Genomic DNA, 27,525 nt, shown 5'->3' with positions numbered 1-27,525 from the left:
CTTTGCAAACTCTCCTGCTCCTGGTCTTGATTGGCTAGGGGGCAGGGAGGGGCAGAACGGGGCACAGGCTGGATCAAAGGGCTTGACAAGCTGTATCCAGCCTGTGGGCTGTATTTTGCAAACCCCTGGGGTAGAGGGAATCCTCTTGGAGCCTCTAACTCTCTCTCTACTTTATTCTATCAAAGAACTTAGATTGGATTTGCTCCCATAATCTTTAATCATCCTAAATTTACACTGAGATCAGCTAGAATTTTATCTCAGTCAGGACTGGAGGACTGGGCTAAAGGGGGGTGGTGATGAAACAGAAGAACAGAGCAATAAAAGCAGGGGACTATGAAGTGAGAAGGAAAAGAGGAAAGGTTTCACGTCATGAGAAGCAGAAAGAAAAATAGACCTGGGTATGTTAGCAGACACTAACAGAGAAGAGAAGTAAAGGGAAATAAAATCTACAGCTGTATCAGAAAGAGTATTATGGGAAAATAACTGAAAGGTGTAGTGCTGATGGATGAAATCACCCTCTTAGTGAATTATATCTAACAATATGATGTTATGAAACCTCATGAATTGAGGAACAATTTTTACCGGTGTGGGATTTTATAAATGAAACAGCGTTAACCACTTTTGGATGAATTCTGCTAGTAGCCCACTAAGAGTTGCCTTTGAAGAAATCTGTTATTGTAACTGAAACCTCATTTTAAATTTTGTATTACCTTAACTCAGTTCAAAGTTAAGTGTGTGTATAATCTCATTTAAAAGTGTGTGTGTGAGTGTGTGTGTAATGAGATCAGTCCTGGAGCCCATCTCAGTAATCAGCTGCCACCACTGTCTTGATGGTTGAAGAACAATGCAGGTGAGTCCTGCTAAAGAACCCACAAAAGAAATAGAGATAAAAGCCCCATCAAGAAAATGAACTAAGTTTCATCTGCCATGACTCATGGTCATACAGTGCCATAGGGCAGTGAGACAGGACAGGATCTTTGGACTAAAACATATAAAAAGATGGGTGCAAAACGATAGGGTTGGGTCTTCTGGTTCTACAATCATCCTCCAGAAGCATAAGTATGCACCAACTCTACCTGGCTCTCCTCTTTGTGGCTAGCTCACCTAGCCAGGGGATTAGCATGAGCAATTGAGGCTGGTAATTATCTCTCATCCATAGAACTGTGTGTGTGTGGTGGATAATGTTGGTAACGAGGGACACTAAATGAACATGCATCTGACGAAGTGGGTCTTTGCCCACGAAAGCTTATGCTCCTACACTTCAGTTAGTCTATAAGGTGCCACAGGACTCCTCGTCGCTTTAAATGAACTCTGCATTCGCAATATACGCAGCATATTGCCTTATCCCCCAAACAAGATCCTGATAGTTCTATTTCTCAAAAGGAACAAAGGAAATATAATTGGAGAAAAAGATAATTGATCAAAAAGCAGAGTTGGGTGAAAACAGATCTTGGAAGCAGTAAACAAGAAGTGCATCTGCAAAGGATTTAAAGTTTATAAAAGAGAGAATGACTGAACATCAACTGATTGAAAACAGTTCAAAGGTACCTAGTGGACAAGTGAGGACCAACAAGGTGAAGAAACACCACTTGTGAATAATACTGGTGAAAAGAAATACAGACACTGAACATCAAGCCAAAGAGAAGCAAAAGGACAGGATAGTTCGATTTACAGCCAACGAGAGGAAATGCTGATTCTTCTCTGTAGTAATTTCTCGTTAATAACAATGCACTCAGTACTGACTGCACAGCGTATACAAGCTTACAAAAATGCATATGTTTGTAACCTATAGTTTTTTATTATTATAAGTAGTAAGTCTTTGGTAATGTTCTATATTAATTTATGCTCCTGGTACAATTTTGGGATTTTCCCTTATATAAGACTTTCCTTCCCCCCTCTCCGTTCTCCCCTATTTATTTTGGGTCTGCACATCCTAAACTCAAAACTCCGGTCATCTGAAGAAGTGGGATATGTCCACAAAACCTCATGATACCATCTACATGTTTTGTTAGTCTATAAAGTGTTATCAGATCATTTGTTATTTTTTAAGTTTATCCTGTACAGACTAAGTTGTCTACCCCCCTGAAGCTTCTAAAAATTTAAAATCATCCTTTTTGTCTTGGTTGCCTCTGCCTCACCTTACAGTCAGCATTGCCTACCCCAGTCTCACCACATTTTCTCAGATACAACTTCTATCAATGTCAATGGGAGTTTTGCTCAAGACTACAGCTTTTTTAGTGTCTTATGCAGCAGGGCAGTGATTTCATTGATTTATATAATGAAAATTCTGTGCTTTGGTTTATTAGAGCTTTAAACTGACAATATGAACTTGAGAAGAAATCTTGTGATGGTTGTTTAATCCTAAAAACTGTTTCCTTATTCCAAAGTCATAACTGTGTTGTTCTATCCAGTGAGCAACTGGAGGAGAAGAGTCATATTTACAAGTTGCTCAGTCAGTGACAAGCTGTCACTTAGTTCAATGACATGGAACAGATAGCCAAGCCCTAGTAACCAGGTAACAGATTGTTAAGTGCATGTGGCTAAGATCTGAAACAAAGATATATTGTCAACATGACAGCAGTAATAAGACCACTGATGACCAATTAGAATCCAAAATGAATAATTAGATTGAAAAAAGTTTAACAGGATACTGACAGTCCAAAGGAAACATGGAAAACATAAGAGCTTATTCAAGGCTCACACCAGTTTTATAATGCTATAATTTATCACAGTATAGGTGACCTCAGTGATATGGTTGTTCCTCATGTGATATAAATTCCTAGAAGAAGGCAGGAGGCAGCAACTCTAGTGAATAGTGCATCAGGCACAGCTGCTTGTGTAATATCCACTAGAAGTAGGTTTATAATTTGCTTCATAAATCTATTACAGCTTGCCTCTTTTTAAACATCTCTCAGGGTCAGGGACACTAGAATATAAAAGTTCAATGGAGTTACTCCTGATTTACACCAGCATAACTAGGCTAAGAACCAGACTCATAACATTTAGCAAGAATTCCACTCATAATGGGGGCAGTGGTGTCAGATGATTAGGAAAACAATCCTCAGTGACAAATGGCAGAGATGTCTTGTGAGGCTCACCAAACACTGTAGCCGCCATGTTGAATTTTCTCTGTTTCAAAGGATTTGCTGGTTTACAGATAGCTGACTTTGATTTATTTTAAAAATAAATCAAAATACATTCTTTAGATGTTTCAGTAGCACCAAGAACCATGAAGCGGCTCCCACAGCCAGTCTATGTAACCACATGCTCTTCTGGCATTACTTTCCTCCATTCCATTTTTTTTTAACATCTTCACTTCTTTGGTTGCTACATTCACTTATTTGCATATTGTTTCCAATTAGGCTGCAAGATCTTTGGGGTAGGTACCAATCTGTTTCTGTGTTTATTTTGTGTCTGTTCCCATAGGACCCTAGTCCTGACCGCTTCTTTGGGTTTTACCATAATAGTTAATAGGATTCTGGATTTCTCCTTTACAAGATGTTGGCTGCAAAGGAGTAAGCACAGACGTTCATTAGTTCAGACTGTGAGCTCCCAGTAGAATTCCTGCACTTACAAACATCATGTTAAGTGCATCACAATGGAAACTGGGGGAAGGAGACAATGGAAGATAGACTTGTATAAAAATGCGATGTTACAGTTTAGAAATTCATCTGCTTCTGTCGTATCTATTACCCAAAACCTTAATCCTATTTACAATATAAAAATAAGTTGCTGTGGCAACAGTTATAATTTCCAGCTGGAGGATTATGACTTCAGAAGGAGAAAATGCAGTAGGAGCAGATGAACTCTTAGAAACAAGGATCAGGTTTTCACACAAATGTCACAAGTAACTCCAAGAAACATGTTTTAATAGGAAATATGCTATTTGAAGACAGTTACTCACCTGAAGGCAATGGGAATGCCCAGCTGAATACAGTAAAGTATTCCCATTGACTTTGGGTGAAGCACTGCCTTCAAATGAACCTACTCACACGAGTAAAAAATAAGTATGTGCAGGATTGGGCATTTAAACATTTAGCATTATCATTGTTATTAATAAATTAATAATTTTATTTCAAGTTAAGGTGCTGTGTAGACACACCCTAAGAACACTGAAGAAATTAAAAGGACTCTTGAAAGAAATAACCTTTGACCTATATTATAGTATACACAGTACTTCAAATAATTTTGCATTTTGTGACCTGCCATTGCAGCCTGGGCTGCAACAATGACAACTGAGATCTCTCTTGGAAATTTTTACAACCACTGATCAGGGCAGCAGGTCTCTGTATGAGCACAAACACAAGCACCTGACACAAAAGGTGGCATGCTGCACTTCGTTTAGATCTTATGAAGAGACAGAGTGATGAATGAATCCTGTTCTCTATAGCTCACAAATACAGAATAACAGGTAGAGCAAAGGGGAGAATATAATGTGTGCACAGACTGCCTAGTGGAGCTAATTTTAGGCCTTTCATCTTCAAATTCCTCATTGTGATAAAACGTGAGAATGGAATTCCATTAATGCAGCACTTCTCAGTACAGATTTCTATATTATATTATATATTATATTGGCAACTTACACTTTTTACTGGAGTTTTCTAGGCAACAGGTGTACGCAATGCGGATATGACAGGAGAATTTTGCCCTTTATAAAAGTGAACCTTTTTCTAAAGAAAATCTTTTCCATTCTGAAAAGAAGTGTCATGGCTTGCAAGATAATATCCCTGATGAGTCACAACTGATACACTTCTGATTTCTCTGTCAAAGAGAGGCTAATTATTCTCATCTCACACTTTAAATCTTTCTCTAAGAAAGCAATGCAGGCAGAAGAGTTTTCCTAGCAACACTCTACCAAGTCTTCAACTGGTGCAGACTGGCATAGTTCCATTAATTTCAGGCAGCATAGGCAGATTTACCCCAGTACGGGATCAAACTCTCTCTACTGTATTCAGTTTGCTGTACTGACAAGAACATGACACATTGAACTGAGGTTATCTTTCATACAATGACATTAACTTTAAATAAAACTTTTATTCATTCCAGCAGTTTCTTTCCTCCAAGTGGAACAAGGGAAGCGTTCAGATGGTAATTTCTTTTTATTGCCAAATTAGCAGAGTATCTGGCTTCGAGAAAGAAGCAACACATGATGGTTTTGCCTTTATAGAGAAAGGAAAAAAATGCATATCTTAATTAAAAGAATGAGCTTTGTCTCACTGCTGCCCCCATCTCAAGTAGACCAGGAACTCACTGCATAGGAGAGTCTAACAAGGTTTTATCCATATATAAATCTATTGTACACTCAGATCCTGAATACTCTATGGTATTACGGTCACCCACCTTAAAAAATATAAATTAGATTTGGAAGAGGCATTGAGAAGGGCAACAAAAATGATTAAGGGTATGGAACAGCTTCCCTTTGATGAGCGATTTAAAAAAATGGAACTTAGTCATTTGTTTTACAAACTAAAAAGTAGGATATGACAGAGGTCTGTACAATCATGAATGGTATAGCAAAAGTGAATGAGGATGTGTTATTTACTGCTTCACATAAGACAAGAATGAGGGGTCATCCAAAGAGCAGGTAGCAGGTATAAAACTAACATAAGGAAGTACTTTTTGACACAACGCACAGTCAACCTGTGGAATTCATTACCAAGGGATGCTGTAAAAGCCAAAAGTATAACTGGCTTCAAAATGAATTAGATAAGCTCCTACAGGACAGATCCTTCAATGGCTAAAACCAAGATGGTCAAGGATACAACCCCATGCTCTGGGTGTTCTTTAAGTCTGACTGATAGAAGCTGGGAGTAGACAACAGAATGGATCACTCAGTGATTGCCTGTTCTGTTCATTCCCTCTGAAGCACCTGGCATTGGCCACTCAGGCTGTGTCTAGACTGCAGGCTTCTTTCGAAAGAGGCTCTTTCGAAAGCATCTTTCGAAAGAGCCTCTTTCGAAAGATCGCGTCTAGACTGCAGGCGGATCTTTCGATAGAGGAAATCCGCTTTTTCGAAAGAGAGCACCCAGCGAGTCTGGATGCTCTCTTTTGAAGACGGCCTCTTTACATTGAAGAACGCCTTCCTTCGAAAGAGGAACTTTCGAAGGAAGGCGTTCTTCCTCGTGAAACGAGGTTTACCGCCATCGAAAGAAAAGCCGCGTTCTTTCGAAATAATTTCGAAAGAACGCGGCTTGAGTCTGGATGCAGGGGAAGTTCTTTCGAAAAAAGGGTACTTTTTTCGAAAGAACCCCTGAGTGTGGACACGGCCTCAGAAGGCACGATATTATATTAGATGGTTGTGACAGATTGTACCCCTACGTTCTCCACTTTTACAAAACAGTAATGTATTTTGTACATGTATGCCTTGAGAGATATCATTTGAAAACTCAAAGTGTTGCACATGGTTGTTCTGGAAAAATACACAAGTAGTATTTTTCACATAACCACAGTCAACTTTTGGAACTCTTTGCCAGAGGATGTTGTGAAGACCAAGACTATAACAGGGTAAAAAAAACACCTAGAAAAGTTCATGGATAGGTCCATCAATGGCTATGAGCCAGGATGGACAGGGATGGTGACCTTAATCTCTACCAGAAGGTGGGAATGGATGACAGGGAATGGATCACTTGATGATCACCTGTTCTATTCATTCCTCTCTGGAGTACCTGGCATCGGTCACGGTTGGAAAACAGGATGCTGGACTATATGGACCTTTGGTCTGGCTCACTCTGGATATTCTTGTGCCCTTTCTCTATTAATGAGATGATATACTTTCTGTACTGCACAGAAGGAAAGAGCTGGGGACAAGTCTGGGACAATTTCTGGGGACAAGTCTGGGACGGAGAATTTTCTGGTGTCACTCTGCAATAGAATTCAGAAATGATTAGCTGAAACACTTGCAGTGTAGCTGGGAGTAATTTACATGTTAGGGGCTGTGTGTGAATGAGACCAGGAGCAGTTATTTTCACAGCTTTCACACCCCAGACTGGAGAACTGATGGGACACAGCTATTCTGAAGTACAGATTATGTCCTGGGTAATGTCACTACGGTCCACTGGTCTGACCCAGTGTGGCCATTCTATGTTCCTAAAGAGCATAATCACACTGAGATAGAGAAAAAGCCATTTTAGAAGATCTATAGATGTGCCAACTGGATTCAGACAGCCTTGGGTCTGGCCCACAAAAGCTCATCACCTAATAAACCGTCTTGTTAGTCTTTAAAGTGCTACATAGTCCTGTTTTTTGTTCTAGCTACACCAGACTAACACGGCTACATTTCTATCTTAACACAGAAAGTAAGATACATGGGCCCCAATCCTACTGCCATTGAAGTCAACAGCAAACCTCCATGTGATTTCAATGGGGCAGGCTGGCCCTGTGATGCATACAGCCACCACAACAAAACTATCAGTATATATGTGTGATCAAGAGACTGGTTTGTCAGTGAGAGAAATTTAAACTGAAGTAAAATTATGTTGTGTATAACAGGCAAAGAACTATGGTGATTTGCTGCTATAGCTTATACTAGTTACCTGAGCAAAATAAGCTATAGTGTCCAAAGCATTTTTATGTCAATGTATCTGCATTTATATTACAACTTTTATAGTCATAGAAATATCGCAAAAATTGTGAAGTTACTTCTAATCAACATAGCTATGCTCGCAAAAGTTTCTAGTCTAGTCCTGGGCTTAGCACTGCTGAAGGATGTTTCCGGTTGTTAGACAATCTCCTGAAAAATTGGGAATGAAAATGTTTACCATCAGCCTCTGGTTTGTACTGACATTCAGAAGAATATGTGGGAACAAAATGGACTCAGAGATGGAGGGCTTTCTGCAGTACTGCGAAAACCCATCATTCTAACTAATGTTTCTCAAAATGGATCTGCGGGCCACTTTGAGAAACACTGCCACTTTGAGAAACACTGCTCTAGAGCAAACACACACACAAACTCACAAAGTCAGGACTAAAGCCCATACGATAGGCTTAGAAATCGTGACATTTAAATAAGAAGTTTGGATACCTTTTATTTGCATTTTGATCCTTGAAAGGGCACCTGAGTAATATTTTTAAACTTTTATCAGTAACCAAGATGGTCTATAAGCTTCATTAAAAAATTACAGGAAGAATCTGAGATTCTCACATAATCCCTATTACTCCAAGAGCTTGTGCTTTTAAGAAAACTCTAAATATCATGAGATGCATGATACAAAAATCATGAGTTGGCAATATTAACTGCTACCACATATGGCCACGCTGCTTACTACCACTGAGATGCTCCTGTGTTTCAAAAAGACCAGCTCAGACATTAACAGCTGAACCTGAGCAAGACAGGTTGTACTAGTAGGCAAAGGAAAACACTATGAAGAGTTTGCAGCCATGAAGTCACCTGTTGATGAAAGCACATACCAGCAGTTGGTCAATTCAGTCTGTAGTCTAGGACTAATCTTGGATACCTTGCTGATTCTAAGAGTTCACACAGCTGCACCTGCAGGCAATGCTTTCTATCATTTCAGTCACATCCTGGCAGATGATGACCTGGCCTCCGTTATTCACACCATCACTACTTCTGGGTTGCATGAGAGCAGTACACCTTAGCATGGAGCCATCGCCCCTTGGAAACTAAAATTAGTATAGTTTGAGCACATCTAGACTATGTTTTAATTTTGAAAGAGGATATGCAAATTCTTCCAATCGCTTTTTTGAAAGTTAAAGTAGTCTGGATGTGGGGGGTTTCTGGGGAAAAAAAACCCCTTTAAAAAACCAGCATAAACCTCCTTTTTTAGGAAGAGCGGTTTTTCGAAAAAGGGTTTATTTTTCCTGAAAAAAATGCGTCCAGACTACTTTCACTTTTGAAAGACCCTCTTTCGAAAAAGCAATCGAAAGATATGCAAATTCCGTGGGAATCTGCATATCCTCCTTCAAAATTAAAACGTAGTCTAGATGTGCCCTATGCTGCAGTGTATCTCCTCAGCAACACTGGCTACTGCAATCATTACAGCCCTGTTCTCTGCTCTCTATGCTGGGTTCCCACAGAATATCAGCGCAAGTTCAAGGGCTCAGTTCATATCTTCAAGACAATCCATGTCCTGGACCCACAATTTATAAAAGACAACCTATAGCTCTAGGATGAGGACTTGTCAACAACTACGCTCCTCCAGTGCAATGGAATACTTTACAATAAGGCTGTGTCTACATTGGCACCCTTTTCTGGAAAAGGGATGCTAATGAGACAATTCGGAATTGCAAATGCTGCGGGGATTTAAATATCCCCTGCGGCATTTGCATGAACATGGCTGCCGCTTTTTTCCGGCTCGGGGCTTTGCCGGAGAAAAGCGCCAGTCTAGACGGGATCTTTCGGAAAATAAAGCCTTTTCTGTAAGATCCCTTATTCCTCTTAAAATCAGGAATAAGGGACCTTTCGGAAAAGGCTTTATTTTCTGAAAGATCCAGTCTAGACTGGCGCTTTTCTCCGGCAAAGCCCCGAGCCAGAAAAAAGCAGCAGCCATGTTCATGCAAATGCCGCAGGGGATATTTAAATCCCCGCGGCATTTGCAATTCCGACTTGTCTCATTAGCATCCCTTTTCCGGAAAAGGGTGCCAATGTAGACACAGCCTAAGGGTAAAGCTCATCTGTGTAAAAGACAAAGTTGCCTCTAGATTGTGGAATAAACTTCCATGGGAACTAATGACCATTAACAATCTCAGGACCTGCTGCTCTTAGTGTAAGTCACATGTCTGTGACCTTGCCTTCTCTAACAAACATGTGTAAAGGGGATGTTAACATTACATACATACACACACAAATAAAAAATGTCCAAAGAAAAATGCCCCACTGCACACACTTCTACACCTGGGGAAAGGATGAGAGAAGAAATATGTTCCATCGGACACTCAAATACTACAGTGATGAGCACGGCCTGAATACTTAAATAGAATAGAACAGAACACTATATCTGGCATGATTGATGGTTATAAACGCTGGGCTTCCAGAATTCATAATCATCACAGGACTTTACATGGATTTGAGATTTGAAAAACAAGAGTCCCACGTGGCTGAAAGACTGAGACAGGGAGAAGAGGCTGTGTCAGGCTAATCAGTGACCAATTTCAAGATGTAAGATATTCATGTTTAATTTTGCTTTAACAAAGCTAGGAGTGTCTCATCTTGTTTAACTTATAAAAAAAGTAAATCTTCCTCTGTTAAGCAAACAATTTGTTTTATTTCCACTATTTCTCTATTTTTAATCAACTCTGTTTTTAATCGGAGTATTTGACTTGTGGACATGTAATTTCATGAAGACTGCCCCACAAAGAGGACAGTCCCTCAGCTACTAATCAGAAGCAGTGAAGGATATGAAGTTCCTACAATCTCACTCTTACTTGAGGTCTCAATTACATTTGCAAGGACAGATGTCCTCTCCCATTAAGGGAAGCAGCACAGGGTAAATGAACAAAAGGAAAGAAGCCGTAAGAATACAGAGAAGACAGGAGCTGGTAGTGATGCAGATGATCAAAGCAGGTTATGAAAAGATGGAACACTGGTGATGATTTTAAAACCGCGCAGTCTACTGTAGTGACTGATTGATATATGAACAGCTGGATATTTCATGAAGAATTTACACATTCAACTGGAATGAATGTCATCACAACTTCACCCCAAACCCTGGATAAGCATACAAAGCCAGCAGTGCCATGTTTCCTTTATCACGTGCACCTTCCTGCATATAGAAACAAGCACATTAACTTATAATTACCTGATCTGAATGTGCAAATATGGGGTTTCCACATGTCCAAAAGAAAAAGCTGCCATGTTCTGACAAACCGAAATGCAAGACAACTCTGACCCTGACTCCTTACCAAGTGCTGCCAACGTTTTAAAAGTTCCAACTACAGGAAAAAATAGTAAGTTTTGGGGGGTCAATCCTTCATTGGCTAGAAGTGTGGCAGCAGCTCTCATTACTGTAGCTAAATCAATGCTGGTCCTGCAAGTTGGGGCCCAATCTACTCCTCTCCACATAAATCTCTTTTACCAGAGAGTCGTTTGCTGGCTCCTGAGTGGCTTTTTGTTATATTTTCCTGCTGGCAGATGGTCAGCATTTACATTTTTTTTTACTGCAAAAAACCCAAATAGGACTTCTAAATTTGGGTTTTTGCAGCATCCTGGTGTAGGGATGTTAAGTCATGGTTAATTAGCTAATCGAGTAGTCAATGGAATTTCTATCAACTACTTGATAAGAAGAGGCGCTTGCTACCACCACTGCGGCTCTGCATTTTAAATGTAGTAAGAGCCCCGGGGCTTTTACTACATTTAAAGTGCAGAGCTGCAGCGGGGTTAACTAGTGGGGACAGCATGAGCCGGGACTGAACGTCCTGGCTTGCACCAGCTCCGGAACCACTGTGGCCCTACCTTACCTGCTTCCTCCCCTCACCCTGGAGATGGTGCTGGGGGGAACTGGCTTTTAAGCCAGCCCTCGCATCACCAGCTCCCCTCCCCCTTTGCTGTCTCTGATACAGAGGCAGCAGGGTAGGGTGGGAGGAGCAAGTAGTTGAGTAGTCACTCAACTAGTCACTTACATCCCTATCCTGGTATAGGCAATGCTTGTATCCCGTGTACCTTATCCTAGAAATTTACTGCAAGCCCCGTTTTGCCAATGCAAAGTGGGGAGGGGTTTGTAGTGATGTAACTAGACTGGTGCAAATTTCCTTGGTCTACTCAAGTCTTATGTTGTCCTCTGCCAAAATACTTGGTAGAACCTGTGAAATCACCTTACAAGCCCTAAACCTGATTATGCTTTGAAATTTTGGCAAAGAGAAATTGCCAATGTAAAAAAACTTACCAGCAATGGATAAGACTGTATCAAAGCACTCATTCCGATATGGCAGGTACAGACTATGACACACCATTACTTCATGGCCAACATTTCGTGCCGACTCCACCAAAGGAAAGCAGTAATCACAGCCCAGCTTATAGGTTTGAGAATTGATATGAAGATATTTGCCATTTCCACAGCCTGAAGTTGCAAAAAAAGTAGGAGAAAGACATGTCATTCAATTTCTGCATGCAAGTGAATGTTCTCCTGAGATGAGCAACGCGAGGTGCCGGGCTCTGACCTCGGTAATTTGAAATTCTCTGCCCATTTAAAAAGCAAGATGATATGATAGTGGCATTTTGTGTGTTTTGTGATCATTTTAGCACAATGAGCACACAGACTGTTCCTATTTGTCAATCAGTGGGCTCTTTGCTGTGTGACGTTAAGCACTGAGATGGGATTGCTAAAGAGCATTTATCTTGGCATAAAGAACCAATAATATTTATGTCAATGACATTACTGCACTCCTCCATGTAAGAGACCAAAAATGTGGGTATTGAAGCATCATATAGCAGCAGTACAGCCTTGAATTATCCCTGTGTATTTAAACTCAGATAGACAAATGAGAAAGCTCAGTAATTAAATCACTATTAAACCAAGCTGTTAAACCCATTGTTTTGATGTTATCTGCTGCTAATTGTTGTTACCATGACAACTGGAACTTTCTTTGATATCTTTGTGCAGTTTCTTCTTCATATTGTATGTGCCTGATGTGGAGATGTATAGCCTGCCCACACTAAAATAATTCTGTGTTGAAATAATGTAACATAATTTTAGGCTAGAACTATTTTATTGCCAGCATTTTCATCTGGGATTCAAGTATCTGAATCCTTATACTACCAATTCTGATAGATTTTCAAATTGTAAAAACTGTTTTTCAAACTAAGAAGTTACCAGATGTGATTTTGTCTGTCACTGGAACAAAAGATCAAATTAAGAAAAAGGAAGGGAAGTGCAGTGGGCTAGTACAATAGCCTTTTGCTTCTAGAGACCTCAGTTCAAATCCTTTGTATGTCACAGGCAATAATCAGTTTGATGGTTCATAATTCATATTTGTTTGTTCATATAAAAGGACTGAGGCTTATTTTACAGTGCCTTTTGCCTATCAGGCGAGGCTTTACTTTTGCTGAGTCAGATCACTCCCCAGTAAATTTTGTCTTGGCTCCCTCAAAGAATCCAAAGAAGCCATTTCCAGCAGGATGAGTTGATTTAAGTGTTCTTAACAAACAAACAATAAACTCTGAAGACTCTTCTTTCAAGACTGTGCAGGCCAAGTAGTTCTTTCCCAAAGTCTGTCCCACACACCAGTAATTTCAGTAACCCACATTTCCTGGTTCTTACCTCAGAAGCTCAGCAAAGAAGGACTACACAGTGTCTTCCTTCCATCCCTATGGTTCCTGGAGTAATTCTTCTCTGTGCAAGCTCCCATGGCAGACCACTTGGGTATAGACCTTGATCGCTCAGCTTTCTGGAGGTTGTTACAATCCCCTCTTCCATTTCCTTCTGCCCTCTTTTTCCAAGACTCAATTAATTAAGTTCCAACTCTCTCTCAGGTGTAGCAGGCAGGGCTCATCAGTCAGTCAAATGCAGACCTCTGATCCCCGAGGAATGGCATCACTTATATTTTGCACAGTTCACAATACACTAAAAACTGCTATGAAATCAGCCTCACAACCATTCGTGAGAAGACCCAGAGATAAAACAGATGTAAAACACAAAGCCCAGTGTACACACACAGCGCAATGTAGGTAAGTCTGTGTAATATGTGACATTACATATTTGGCCCACGCCACTGTAATAGATACTTCACTTTCATCAACACCTTAAGAATTGAAAGAAAAAAAGAAAGGGGATGGAGAGATGATTTTAGCAAATTGAAAAAGGAGTAGAGAAGACATTTATTTTAAGCCTGAATCTAGCACAGGTTTGTAGCAGTCCTGAGTTGGCCATATCAGACATCTGATTGGTGGTCAATGTGAATTCCTTTTGTGATCTTACTTTAGTTTCTAGTAAGGACATATCTGTATCACAAATAGCATCCCTGTAAGCAATGTCAATGAATGAATGAGGACATTTCATGAATGATGAAATGCATCCCAGAATACTCAAGGAGCTGATAGAGGAGTTATTTGAGCCATTATCTTTGAAAACTCATGGAAGTTACAAGAAATTCCAGAAGACTGGAAAAGGGCAACTATAGTGCCTATCTATAAAAAGGGAAATAAGAACAACTCAGGAAACTACAGACCGGTCAGTTTAACTTCTGTGCCAGGAAAGATAATGGAGCAGGTAATTAAGGAATTCATCTGCACATATGTGGAAGAAAATAAGGTGATAGGTAACAGCCAACATGGATTTGTAAAGAACAAATCATGTCAAGCCAACCTGACAGCTTTCATTGATAAGATAACAAGTCTTGTGGATAAGGGGGAAGCGGTGAACATGGTATACCTAGCCTTTAGTAAGGTATTTGATACGGTCTCGCATGACCTCCTTATCAATAAACTAGACAAATACAACCTGGATGGGGCTACTACAAGGTGGGTGCATAACTGGCTGGATAACCGTTCTCAGAGAGTAATTATTAATGGTTCACAATCATTCTGGAAGGGCATAACAAGTGGGATTCTGTTTTGGGGCTGGTTCCGTTCAATGTTTTCATCACTGATAGCATAAAGAGTATGATTATTAAGTTTGCAGATGATACCAAGCTGGGAGAGGTTGCAACTGCTTTGGAGGACAGGGTCAAAATTCAAAATTATCTGGACAAACCACAGAAATGGTCTGAGATAAACAGGATGAAGTTTAATAAGGATAAATGCAAAGTACTCCACTTAGGAAGGAACAATCAATTTCACACATACAGAATGGGAAGTGACAGTGCAGAAACGGAACTAGGGGTCATAGTGGACCACAAGCTAAATATGAGTCAACAGTGTGACACTGTTGCAAAAAAAGCAAACATGATTCTGGGATGCATTATCAGGAGTGTTGTGAGAAGACACAAGAAGTCATTCTTTTGCTCTACTCTGTGCAGTTTAGGCTTCAATTGGAGTATTGTGTCCAGTTCTGGGTACCACATTTCAAGAAAGATGTGGAGAAATTGGAGAAGGTCCAGAGAAGAGCAACAAAAATGATTAAAGGTCTAGAAAATAGGAGCTATGAGGCAAGGCTGAAGGAACTGGGCTTGTTTAGTTTGGAAAAGAGAAGACTGAGAGGGGACATGATAGCGGTTTTCAGGTATCTAAAAGGGTGTTACAGGGAGAAGGGGGGGAAATTGTTTTCCTTGGTCTCTGATGATAAGACAAGAAGCCAAGGGCTTAAACTGCAGCAAGGAAGGTTTAGGTTGGATATGAGGAAAAACTTCCTAACTGTCAGGGTGCTTAAACACTGGAATAAGTTGCTTAGGGAGGTTGTGGAATTTCCATTACTCAAGATATTTTAAGAGCAAGTTGGATAGACATGTATCAGAGATGATGGTGCTTGGTCCTGTCATGAGGGCAGAGGACTGGACTTGATGATCTCTCGAGGTCCCTTCCAGATCTAGTATTCTATTAAATCTACCAGCTGGCCAGCATCTGTTCTCCACACACATACTAAAGCACACTGGCATGACAGTACAGGGAAGCTTGCCATGGCATGGTCCATGTTTTAATTTTAGTAAAATAGAAAGCTTTCAAATTCTAGGTTTTTCCTGTATATTAAACCTTGCATATCCACAAACAGCATCTTAAATAACAGAGAGAAAATTATTCACAACATTATTCAGCTATTTGGTCCTTTCATACTTAAATAGTGAGGTGACAAAATACTTAAATAGTGAGATGATAGGAGGCTCTTGGGAGGTCAGTGCCCTAATAGCTCACTGTGTTACTGCAGACCTTTCCAGTCTGGTGCCCTCAGTAGTTTGCCAACCTTGTTTTGTAGGTCTTCAATGGCTCAGCTCTCCGGCCAACGCACACAGTCAAATGGATAAACCCCTTTCAGGGTAGCAAAGAGTTCAACATGCTGCCTCTCCTCAGCAAGGTCTTCGGCCCTACCTCTGAGCCCTTTAAACACTACCCTTCATTTGGGATTCTAAGTCTTGTCCCCTTCTTGGGATTTAGATAACCTATCAACAGAAGGAGCCGGAGCCTTTTCCCAAGTAGCCCCTTTTTCTTCACTCTTACTTACGAGCTGAAGGCCTCAGATCTTCTTCATTCTCACCAAATGCAAATGACATCAGTACCCATCTTCTGGTTCTCTCTCAAGCTCTTATGACCAGGAAGAAGCCCCTTTCCTTGCTCTTCTGGTGATCTGCTCAGATGCTGCAGCTCTTTTTAGCTTACCCTGCTGGGCTTGGATTGACTGCTTCTGTGCCAGGAGGACACTTCTTTGCTGCTCCTTTCTTGGGGTGTGGTAGGACCATGGTCTCCCTGCCAGGGGACCACAAAGGCCTTGTAAGTTCCACCACAAGTAGGTTATGGGAAAAGTTGCACAGCTGCATGGCTTCTATGTATCTGTGGATGGCTCTGGAAGCAGATACATTATAGAAGAGAGATGGAGAGAAGGCAGCTGGAGGAAAATTTGACAGGCAGCCAGACTATAATGATTAAAAGATTATCTACCAGCTCCAAAACACACTCATTTTGCAGATGAACACTCATTTCAGATTCTGTATTCTATGGCAATGTGACTTTGACCATCCCCAAAAGTACCGCTAAATACAGAACAGGCAACCCTTGCTTTGACCACTATAAAGATAATTAAAACTAATTTAATGTTTTTAAACAGTTGTTATATTCAAGGATCCAACTTACCAATATCAGCAATCAGACTGCCTGGTTCCTGATCTGAAAGGAATTGTTGTACCTTTGGCCAAGCCTTGTAGCGTGCATCATGGAAATGAGGAGCAATTTTCTCATACACACTATGGACGTGGTCCTTCTCCAACTGGCTTGCCTCCTTCTCCATCACAAAAAGGCTGCACTAACTCACCGAACCCAGTGCAATACTCCTAAAGAAGCAGAGAGCAGAATAACAAAAACAGAAAGAAAGTCTCAGAAACTGGGGTGGTCTCTTTTTCCAAAACACAACCATAAAATGTAAGTACATTGTGCAATTAGTTTCTTGGGATAGGTTATCATAAACAAAGAGAAACAACTGAGATTTTTAAATAAAAAAAAATTGTTTAGCCTACGTTGCTGTATGACATTGCACAACATTGTGTTATATAAATAAGCAGGGCTCAATGATCGCGGTGAAAACCACTTGCCAGCCCCGCACTGCGCATGCGCAAGACCCGCACTGCGCATGCGCAAACCACTGGTGAACGGGGTGACCAGCTGAAATCTACTCACCACGGGCGAGTAGATAAGTGGATTTGTCGAGCCCTGTAAATAACTATTTCACACCCAAGACCTTTCCTTATGATAAGCATTGCTATTTTTGCCTCCAATTCAGCAGCCCTTACTGACATGGAGTAAGCAACACTTTATGCTTGATAATCCTGTAAATTTTAAGGTCAGAAACAGTGGCAAAATCCGGCCCATCATCACTATGAAAATCTGTTAATAGCATCATTGCTACACTATGGGTATGTCTAGACTACAGATATTGTCGACAAAGCCTCTGGCAACAAAGAGCGTCTAGACTGCATTAAGCGACTAGACAAAGCAATCCGCTTTGTCGACAAAGAGCGCCCAGACTGCCGGACGCTCTGTCGAGAAAAGAAGGCACCCGGAACCGCTTCTGGCAGGTCACAGGGGCAGCATGTACTTCCTGGTGCTGCTGCCTGCCCTTTGCAGGTATGCGTGCTGAAAGGGACCCCGCTGACCAACCCTTGCTCTACTGCTGCAGCTGTCTTGCTTACCTACTAGAGGGACAGCAAAGGTTTTGCGGTGCTTGCTGTGAGTGCCCTGCTTCCTGGGACAGCACAGCACAGCAGTTTGGGTTTTTTTGGAAGGTTTTTCTGATCCCTTTTTTTTGCCATGGAGCCAGAGCTGCCCCTGGGCAGGCAATGGCCCCACTCCACAGTGCTTCAAGTGCTGCTGCAACTGCATGAGACTTTCATGCTCTTAATGCCTGGTCCGGATCCTGTACCCAGGATAGAGCCTCTCCTCCAGAATGCAGCAGCACTGTTCTTGCCACCGAACTTTTTCCAGGAGAGGTGATTTTGGAGGCTGGAGACAAATATGGACTGGTGGGACTGGCTCGTAATGGAGCAGTGGGATGACCAGGCTTGGCTCTGAAATTTCCAGATGCGAAAGTCCACCTTCCAGGAGCTCTGTGCCTGACTTGCCCCTGCCCTGCTATGACAGGACATCCACCTGCGCCCTGCCATCCCCCTGGAGAAGAGCGTAGCTATTGCCCTCTGGAAGCTGGCCACTCCTGACAGCTACCGGTCAGAGGGACACAAGATTGGTGTGGGGAGATCTACTGTTGGCGCCTTGTTGATGGAGGTAAGTCCCTCGGGGGGGGGGGGGGTAGGAGCAGTCCATGAGGGGTAGAGGGACTGTAACAGGAGAGGGTGGGGGGCGGTGCAATGGAGGGGAGGTGATGGAGGGCTCCTGACCTCACTCCAACATACTGCTGGGAGCAATCCCGGGGGGGGGGGGGGGCAGACTCCTGGGGTCTTGGCGGGGAAGGAAGGGGGAACCTCCCAAGGACTTGGGCAACCCCTCTAACTTCCTATTGCGTGTGTTTGTATGTGTCTATTTCTGCAGGTGGTGAGGGCCATCAACTCAGAGCTGCTGAACACATGCATCTGACCAAGTGGGTCTTTGCCCATGAAAGCTTATGCTCCAACACTTTGTGGTCTATAAGGTGCCACAGGACTCCTCGCCGCTTTTGCAGATTCAGACTAACACGGCTACCCCTCTGATACTGAACAGGATCGTCGACCTCTGAGACCTAGACACCATCATGGCCGGTTTTGTTGGGCTGGGATTCCCGAACTGCGGAGGAGCGCTCAATGGAACTCACATTCCCATCCATGCACCGCCCCATCGAGCAGCCCGTTATATTAACCGACAAGGGTACTTCTCCATTGTGCTGCAAGCCCTGGTTGACCACCGTGAACTATTCACGGACATTTGTGTGGGGTGGTTGGGCCGGGCACATGATGCTCAGATCTTCTGCAATTTGCACCTTTACGAAAGGCTGCAGGCTGGAACCTTCTTCCCCCAGCGAAACTTTGCTGTTGGGGACATGGAGATGCCGGTCTGCATTGTGGCTGATGCAGCGTACCCCCTCATGCCCTGGCTCATGAAGCCATTCACAAGGCATCTGCACCCAAGCAGGGAAGTCTTTAACGCGCCCCTGATACGTGCACGTTTACAGGTGGAATGCGCATTTGGCCAGCTGAAGGGGAAGGTTTAGGTGCCTGCTCACTCACCTCGACATGGGGGAACACAGTATCCCAGAGGTGGTGGCAGCATGTTGCATCCTCCACAACCTGGTGGAGAGCAAAGGGGAGGCCTTCCTCCCAGACTGGGGGTCAATGGCTGAAGTGGAGGGGAGGAGGTTTGCACAGCCTCAGACAGCTGCCATTTGCCAAGCCCATCAGGTGGGGGTCCGTATCCGGGAGGCTCTGCGTGAGTGCTTCTCAGCTGGAGCCCAATGACTCCCCAAGGTCTCCCCAATGGGGCTGTGGGCCTGGGCCCCCTCGTCCCAAAACCTTCCCTCCTACAATCCATCCCTCCGGACAGTTAAGACACACACAATGTTAAATATCAGAAATATAATGTTTATTAACAATTAACGTTAAAATAAAGAACTGTGTTTTAAAAAATAGAACTGCTCAACAAGTGTTAAAAAAAACCCTGTTTTTTGAACTGTAAACCTGTGTTTAAAACTGGGGTAGGAGGGGGGATGTCAACCTGGACGGAGGAGGGAGGGGGCATGTCAACCTGGAGGGAGGAGCGAGGGAGGGAGGGCAGGCAGCTTAAGGGTAATGGCGGTATTGCCTGGGCCGCAAGGCTTTGCCACCTATGGTCTATGGACCCTGCCGTCCTCGGGCTCGAGTCGGGGCTGTGCCGGTGGAGGGGGCTGCAGATGGCTCTGCTCTAGCGGAGGGGAGGAGGGGGGCAGTGCTGGAGGGGTGGCAGGGGCTGAGGAGAGGAAGGGATGTCAGAGGGGGCTGGAGCCGGATGGGCAGGAGGAGTCCCCGGGGGAGGGGACCTGGCACAGCCAGGGCCTCCCGGACACTGGCACACATTGCGCTCCACTGGGGGAGGAAATCGTCCAGGAGCCGATTATCCCAGTGAGCCTCTTCCCTGGTCCTTTTGGCCATGGTCTCCTGCATTCTTGCCATGGTGCCCTCAGTTTTTTCCATGGCCTCCACATGCCTCCTCAGGAGGTCGTTATAGGCCCTCCAATATCTGCGGGTGCTGTGGGACCGGGTGGGAGGTGGCACAGGTGTTGCCCGGTGATCAGCAGCAGCAGGTCCGGCTGTGGAGGAGAAGAGGGAGAACCAATAAGTGTTAGGAATTCACACACAAGTCCTTACAAGAGATGGGAATGTTGTTACTGCAAAGCCACATCTGGCCCTGCCAGCTGCCTCAGCTGCATAGGGGCCCCGTTATGGCTACGGCAATGTCCGCTTCCAGCCCCTACATCTTCCCCCCTCCACCATGGCCATACAGTCCAGGGAATTGTGCAGCCACAATGGGACAGGGGCCTGCAGCACCTTGGGTCTCCCATGGCTCCCACCCACATACCCACTGCCTGCCTGCCTGCTTGCACATGCCCAGAGAGATGCAAGCTGTCCAGGAGAACCAAGACGTACACATTGTTCTGCATCCTCTCTGCTCCCACCTCCCCCGTTCTGTGTCTGTGACCCTGACTGCACTCACCTGATGTTCCCTCACCAGCGTCGAAGGATGCATGTGAGGCCTCCTGGGTCTCAGGGACAGGCTGCAGGGTCAAGGTCAGGGTCAGGGTGTCTGCCATGTGCTTCTCCTCCTCCACATCTTCCCTGGGAACCTCCTGCTGGCATTGCTGCACCGGTGTGTGCAACCCTGTCTGCATGAGCACCGGTGCAGACATAGGTTCCTGACCTCCCAGGATGCGGTCAAGCTCATTATAATAGGCACAGTGCAACGGGGCTGCACCTGACGTGGAGCTGTGCTCTCGGGCCTTCACATAGCCCTGCCTAAGCGCCTTCACTTTGGCCCATACCTGCTGGTATGTCCAGAGGTGGTGTCCTTTATCTGCCAGCCCGAGCTATGCGGCTGTAGGTATTGGCATTCCTGCACTGGGTGTGCAGGGCCTGGACTTCTTACTCCTCCCCCCACAGTTGGAGTATTGTCAGGCCCTGACCAGGCTGGGGCTCTCTTTTTTTCAGCTGAGGGCACCAGAACTTGCTCCCTCGAAGGTCCTTGGGGGCCTCGGGGATCTTGTGCTTCGCACATAACCACGTGACAGGGAGGCAGGGAGAGCCGCGTGCTGACAGGCTTGCTCTGTGGCCAGCTTCCTGTCAGAATGGCTGCCAGGGGTGTCTGTGCCTTTAAAACATGGCTACAGACAGGAACAAGAGAGGTTTTCCCTGAAGAAGGACTGTCCAGCAGGGGTTTTCCTTTGTTGACAGAACTCTTTTGACAAAGGCATTATTACTCATAAAATGAGGTTTACCGCCGTCGACAAAACTGCCATGTTCTGTCTACTTACTGTTGACAGAATGCAGCGGTAGTGTAGACGCAGGTTTAATTTTGTTGACAAAACCCTGTAGTCTAGACACACCCTATGAGCCTCCTGTGCTGGTGGAAGTCGCTAGAGGAAACACCCACAGTCAATTCTGGTATGCTCTGCACCAGAAATCGTTCTTTCATCACCTTTAGATTGGATTATGATGCTTTGACCTAGAACAATGGTTGTCAACCAACGGTACGCATACCCTGGGGGTATGCAGAGGTCTTTAGGGGTATAGCAACTAACCAAAGACTCTTAAGCAAATATGCCATTTGATAAAATGGAAGGTCCCTTTAGGGTATGTCTACACTAGCCCCCTAGTTCGAACTAAGGAGGCTAATGTAGGGATTCTAACTTGCAAATGAGCCCGGGATTTAAATATCCCGGGCTTTATTTGCATGTTCCTGTCCGGTCGCCATTTTTAAATGCCACTAGTCTGGACTAACTGCTACACGCAGCAGTTAAAAAGTAATTTGAACTAAGTCCTTAGTTTGAATTACCAGTTACACCTCAGGTGGCAGGTTTAAAACAAATCAAAGGATGTTGTTCTTCACAATGCGCAGTTGACTTCTGGGATTTGTTGCCTAGGGACTTTTGTAAAGGACAAAAGTATAACCTGGTTCCAAAAAAAAACCTAGGTAAGTTCATGGAGGATAGTCCCATTAATGGCTATTAGCCAAGATAGGGATGCAACATGTGCTCTAGGTGTCCCTTTACCTCCAACTTCCAGATGCTGGAGTGTATCACTTGGTTCGTTCATTCTCTCAAACATTAGGCATTGGCCACTATTGGACTAGGCTAGATGGACCATTGGTTGATCCAGTATGGCCATTCTTATGTTCCCAAAGCATAGGAGTGGGGTGGAGAACTGGTTTCTCATCCTGGAAGACTAGTTATTCTTTTAAATGTAAGTGTTGGTATCTAGACAATACAATGATGACTACCTAAGGAATGCATATAATAAGAAATAGAGAAATAGCAATGACCTTTAGATGTCTTCCTTTAGCCTTTCTTGCACAGCAATATGTTCTCCTTTTGCTTTTAGAGAGGTGTAACGTGACCAATCCTGCAAGCACATATACAGGTGCTTAACACTACATGTGTGAGTAATCTTGCTGAATATTAATTGAATGAGACTATTCATGGACCTAAAATTAATCACACACATTACTGTATGCAAGGAGATTTGGAGGAGAAAGTTTTTTAAATTATTTGTATTGTTCTTTATATCATTACTCTTTAAAAAACATGGAAGGGAGCATGAACTATTATAGCAGGGATAAAAGAGAGACAAGACAGAACAAGAGGGAGAGGATCAAATCAGTATCTTCAATGTCTGTGTACTAATGCGAGAAGTATGGGGAATAAGCCAGAAGAACTTGAAATACTAGTAAATAAACAATTATGACATAGTTGGCATAACAGTGACTTGCTTGGATAATAAGCATGACTGGAATATTAGGACTGGAGGGTACAGTTTGCTCAGGAAGGACAGGCAAGGGAAAAAAGGTGGAGGTGTTGCCTTATATATGAAAGATGTATACACTTGGACTTAGAGTGACATGGAAATAGCAGAGAGACTTGTTGAAAGTCCCTGGATAAGGATAAAACGGGTAAAAACAAGGTTGATTTTATGGTAGGACATCTACTACAGACCACCTAACCATAAATAAGAGGGGGATGGGGCTTTTTTAAAACAAAATCATCCAAAACACAGGAGCTGGTGATGATGGGAGACTTCAATTACCAAAATATATATTGGGAAAATAACACAAACAGAGGTCTTCAAGTCATCAGGACCTGATTAAATGAATCCTAGAATACTCAAGAAGCTGACAGAGGAGACATCTGAGCCATTAGTTATTACCTTTGAAAAGTCATGGAAGACAGGAGAGATTCTAGAAGGCTGGAAAAAGGAAAAAATATAGTGCCAATTTATAAAAAGGGAAATAAGGACAACCCAGGGAATTAAAGACCAGTCAGCCTAACTCTCATACCTGGAAAGATAAAGGAGTAAATAATTAAGCAATCAATCACTTTGCAACCATCTACAAGATAATAAGGTGAAATGTTACAGTTATTGTGGATTTGTCAAAGACAAATTGTGTCAAACCAATTTGAGAGCTTTCTTTGACAGGGCAACAAGTCTTGTGGATGGGGTAGGGGGCGGGGCGGAGAGAAGCAGTAGACATGGTATATCCTGACTTCAATAAAGCTTTTGATAGTGTCTTGCATGATCTTTTCATCAACAAACTAGGGAAATGCAACCTAAATGGAACCACTATAAGATGGGTGCAAAACTGGTTGGGAAACAATTAGCAAACAGTACAGGCAGTCCCCGACTTACGCGGATCCGACTTACGTCGGATCCGCACTTACGAACGGGGCTTTCTCGCCCCGGAAGTCGGGGCGAGAAAGCCCCGTTCGTAAGCTGCTCCGGTGCCCCTGGTCTGCTGGAGATCGTCTCCAGCAGACCAGGGGCACCGGGCGGGTTCCCGCGCTTCTGAGGCTTTGCCAGAGTAAAGCCTCAGAGGCGCGGGGAACCGCCGCTGCTGCCGCTTCAATCTGGGTGCCTGTGGTCTGCTGGGGACCGTCCCCAGCAGACCACAGGCTCCCGGACTGAAGCCGCAGCCGCGGGGGGGTCCCGCGCCTCTGAGGCTTTGCCAGAGCAAAGCCTCAGAGGCTCTGCTCCCCGTGTCCCTGGTCTGCTGGGGGGGGGCAGCTAGTGTGCTCTCCCTCCCCCCCCAGCAGACCAGGCTTTTGTTTTGGACTCTGGGGCAGAGCAGCTGGGGCGCTGCCGATTGGTCCTGCAGCGCCGCTCTGGGCACTACTGGACCAACCCGGCAGCACCCCAGCTGCTCTGCCCCAGGTCCTGATTCAGCCGCTGCTGGTCAGTTTCAGCAGCGGCTGAATCAGGACGCCTGGGGCAGAGCAGATGGGGTGCTGCTGGGTTGGTCCAGTAGCACCCAGGAGCGGCGCTACTGGAGCAACCCAGCAGCACCCCAGCTGCTCTGCCCCAGGCGTCCCCAAGTCAGCTTCTGCTGAAACTGACCAGCGCTGACTACAGGAAGCCCCAGGCAGAGTTACTCTGCCCCGGGCTTCCTGGAATCAGCTGCTGATCAGTTTCAGCAGCAGCTGACTTGGGGACGCCTGGGGTTCTTAAGTTGATTCTGTATGTAAGTCAGAACTGGCGGTCAGTTTCAGCAGTGTCTGAATCTGGACGCCAATTCCGACTTACATACAGATTCAACTTAAGAACAAACCTACAGTCCCTATCTTGTACGTAACCCGGGGACTGCCTGTAGTTAGTATCATGCTGGAAGGGCATAATGGAGTGGGGTTCTGTAGGCCTCAGTTCTGGATCCAGTTCTGTTCAATATCTTTGTCAATTATTTAGATAACAGGATGGAAAGTGCACTTATAAAGTTTGTGGATGACACCAAGCAAGGAGGGTATGCAAGTACTTTGGAAAACAGGATTAACATTCAAAATGATCTGGACAAATTGGAGAAATGGCCTGAAGTAAATAGGATGAAATTCAACAAAGACAAATGCAAAGTACTCCACTTAGGAAGGAACGATCAGTTCTACATTTACAAAATAGGAAAAGACTGCCTAGGAAGGAGTACTGCAGAAAGGGGCCCTGGAAACATGATCTATGAGGAAAAGCTGAAAAAATATGTTTGTTTAGTCTGGAAAAGAGAAGACTGAGAGGCAGCATGGTAATAGTTTTCAAGTACATAAAACAGGAGTGGGGAACTTCAGGCCTGGAGATGGCCCCCGGTTTGCCTGGATCCCTCACCCCGACCGTCTCATCACAGGGCTGAAACACACAAAATCCTAGCCTCTGTCCCCTTTGGCCCTAGGCTCTGGTGTAAGGCGAATGGGTGGAGTGTCTTTCTCTTCTCAATCAGGGACCACGTGAGTAAGGGTGTGGATTTTTTTGTGTGTGGCCCCCGACTGATTTTTTCTGTGGGTCAGTGGCTCTGAACCCAAAAAAAGGTTCCCCTCCTCCCTGACATAAAAGGTTGCTATAAGGAGAAGGGAGGATTTTTTTTCCTCAATCTCTGAGGATAGGAGAAGCAATGGGCTTAAATAGCAGCAAGAGAGGTGCAAGTTGACATTAAGAAAAATTTCCTATCATGGTGATCAAGCACTGGAGTAAATTGCCTATGGAGATTGTGTCACTAGAGATTTTTTAAGAGCAGGTTAGACAAACATCTGGCAGGGACAGATGGTGCTTGGTCCTGCCATGAGTCAGGGGACTGGACTTGATGACCTCTAAAGGTCTCTTCCAATCCTATGATTAATAATAGCCAAATTGCTATAGGAGCTTGTTGGGAAAAAATGCCTTCAAAAAAATGCAGGCTGAAATAATTGTAATGAAGATGATGTAATGTCAGATATATTGGGGAGAGAGAAAATAAAAAGGGAAACTCTCTGAAGAACTTGCAACATCATTTCAAAGATCTGCTATGTTTCATTATACAGGAAGAAATAACTTGTAGGCTGATATCAGCTGAATGGAGTGGCGGAAAGGTATGTACAGGCAGTCCCCAGGTTACGTACAAGATAGGGACTGTAGGTTTGTTCTTAAGTTGAATCTGTATGTAAGTCGGAACTGGCATCCAGATTCAGCCGCTGCTGAAACTGATCAGTTTCAACAGCGGCTGAATCTGGATGCCAGTTCTGACTTACATACAGATTCAACTTAAGAACCCCAGGAGTCCACAAGTCAGCTGCTACTGAAACTGATCAGCAGCTGATTCCAGGAAGCCGGGGGCAGAGCAACTCTGCCTCGGGCTTCCTGTAGTCAGCCGCTGGTCAGTTTCAGCAGCGGCTGACTTGGGGACGCCTGGGGCAGAGCAGCTCGGGTGCTGCTGAGTTGGGCCAGTAGTGCGGCCGCTCCTCGGCGCTACTGAACCAACCCAGCAGCCCCCCAGCTGCTCTGCCCCAGCTGTCCTGATTCAGCCGCTGCTGAAACTGATCAGCAGCGGCTGAATCAGGACTCCTGGGGCAGAGCAGCTGGGGTGCTGCCGGGTTGGTCCAGTAGCGCCAAGGAGCGGTGCTGCGGGACCAACCGGCAGCGCCCCACCTGCTCTACCACAGGCCCCGGGCTTTGCTCCACGTCTCCCTGGTCTGCTGGGGTGGGGCACTTGCTGCGCCCCACCCCCAGCAGACCAGGGAGACGCGGAGCAAAGCGGTGGAGGACCCAGGCCGGACCGCAGCGCTTCCAGATCAGCGCCGCGGTCCGGCCCGGGTCCTCCGCGGCTTTGCTCAGCGTCTCCCTGGTCTGCTGGCTCCCCCAGCAGACCAGGAAGACCGGGAGCAGCTTTTCTCGCCCCGGAGGAGGCAGGCGGCGGGACCAGGCGTCCCGCTGCTCCAGTCCTCCGGGGCAAGAAAATCCCTGTTCGTAACTGCGGATCCGACGTAAGTATGTTATGTATGTTATGACAAGTATGGCAGTATGTAAGACTGCCTGTATGTTATGCTTAAAAGAAGGAATTTAAGTTTTCAAGTTTGTACCTGCTAACCACACTTTACGTCCTAAAATTTGTTTCCTTTTAGAGACACATTGAAACAAATATTTAACAATGTAAGAAAATGGTTATGATAGGATAACAAGTCTTGTGGAAAAGGGAGAAGTAGGCGTTGTATACTTAGATTTTAGTAAGGCATTTGACACAGTCTCGCATGACCTTGTTATCAATAAACTAGGGAAATACAACCTAGATGGGGCTACTATAAAGTGGAATAAGGGATCTGTTGAAAAAGGCTTTCTTTCTCGACAGATCCCCCTCTAGACTGCTGCTTTTTGCCAACAAAATGCTGAGTCGGCAAAAAGCAGCAACCATTTTTTTGCAAATTAAGTGCAGGATATTTAAATCCCCGCTTCGTTTGCAATGTCGACCTGCCTAATCTGCATCCCTCTGCCGACAGAGGGATGCAGTCTAGACATACCCTTACAGAATGGGAAGTGATTGTC

The 27,525-nt window shown here is 44.4% G+C and overlaps 1 protein-coding gene across 6 annotated transcripts in view; it reads right to left on the bottom strand.

Moving 5' to 3' along the window:
• LOC102463687 (putative tRNA methyltransferase 9B) overlaps window positions 1–27,525 on the bottom strand; it is a 108,357-nt gene that overhangs the window by 36,447 nt on the left and 44,385 nt on the right. For 4 of the 6 annotated variants that reach the window (XM_025190207.2, XM_075919189.1, XM_075919188.1 and 1 more), the window contains exons 2-3: window positions 16,670–16,866; window positions 11,838–12,011 (exon numbers count right to left, since the gene is read on the bottom strand). In XM_025190207.2, coding sequence (XP_025045992.2) covers window positions 11,838–12,011; window positions 16,670–16,823 — 328 coding nt within the window. In that variant the 5' untranslated portion in view covers window positions 16,824–16,866. Of the gene's footprint in view, window positions 1–11,837; window positions 12,012–13,211; window positions 16,382–16,669; window positions 16,867–22,525; window positions 22,606–27,525 lie in introns of those variants that run through there. The other 2 variants (XM_014579092.3, XM_006134218.4) reach the window with 2 other exon arrangements.

This window comes from Pelodiscus sinensis, chromosome 1 (assembly GCF_049634645.1).
Source record: "Pelodiscus sinensis isolate JC-2024 chromosome 1, ASM4963464v1, whole genome shotgun sequence".
Classification (NCBI taxonomy): Eukaryota; Metazoa; Chordata; order Testudines; family Trionychidae; genus Pelodiscus; species Pelodiscus sinensis.
The sequence above is the reverse complement of the archived record's forward strand: the minus strand, read 5'-3'. Positions and strand labels throughout refer to the sequence as shown.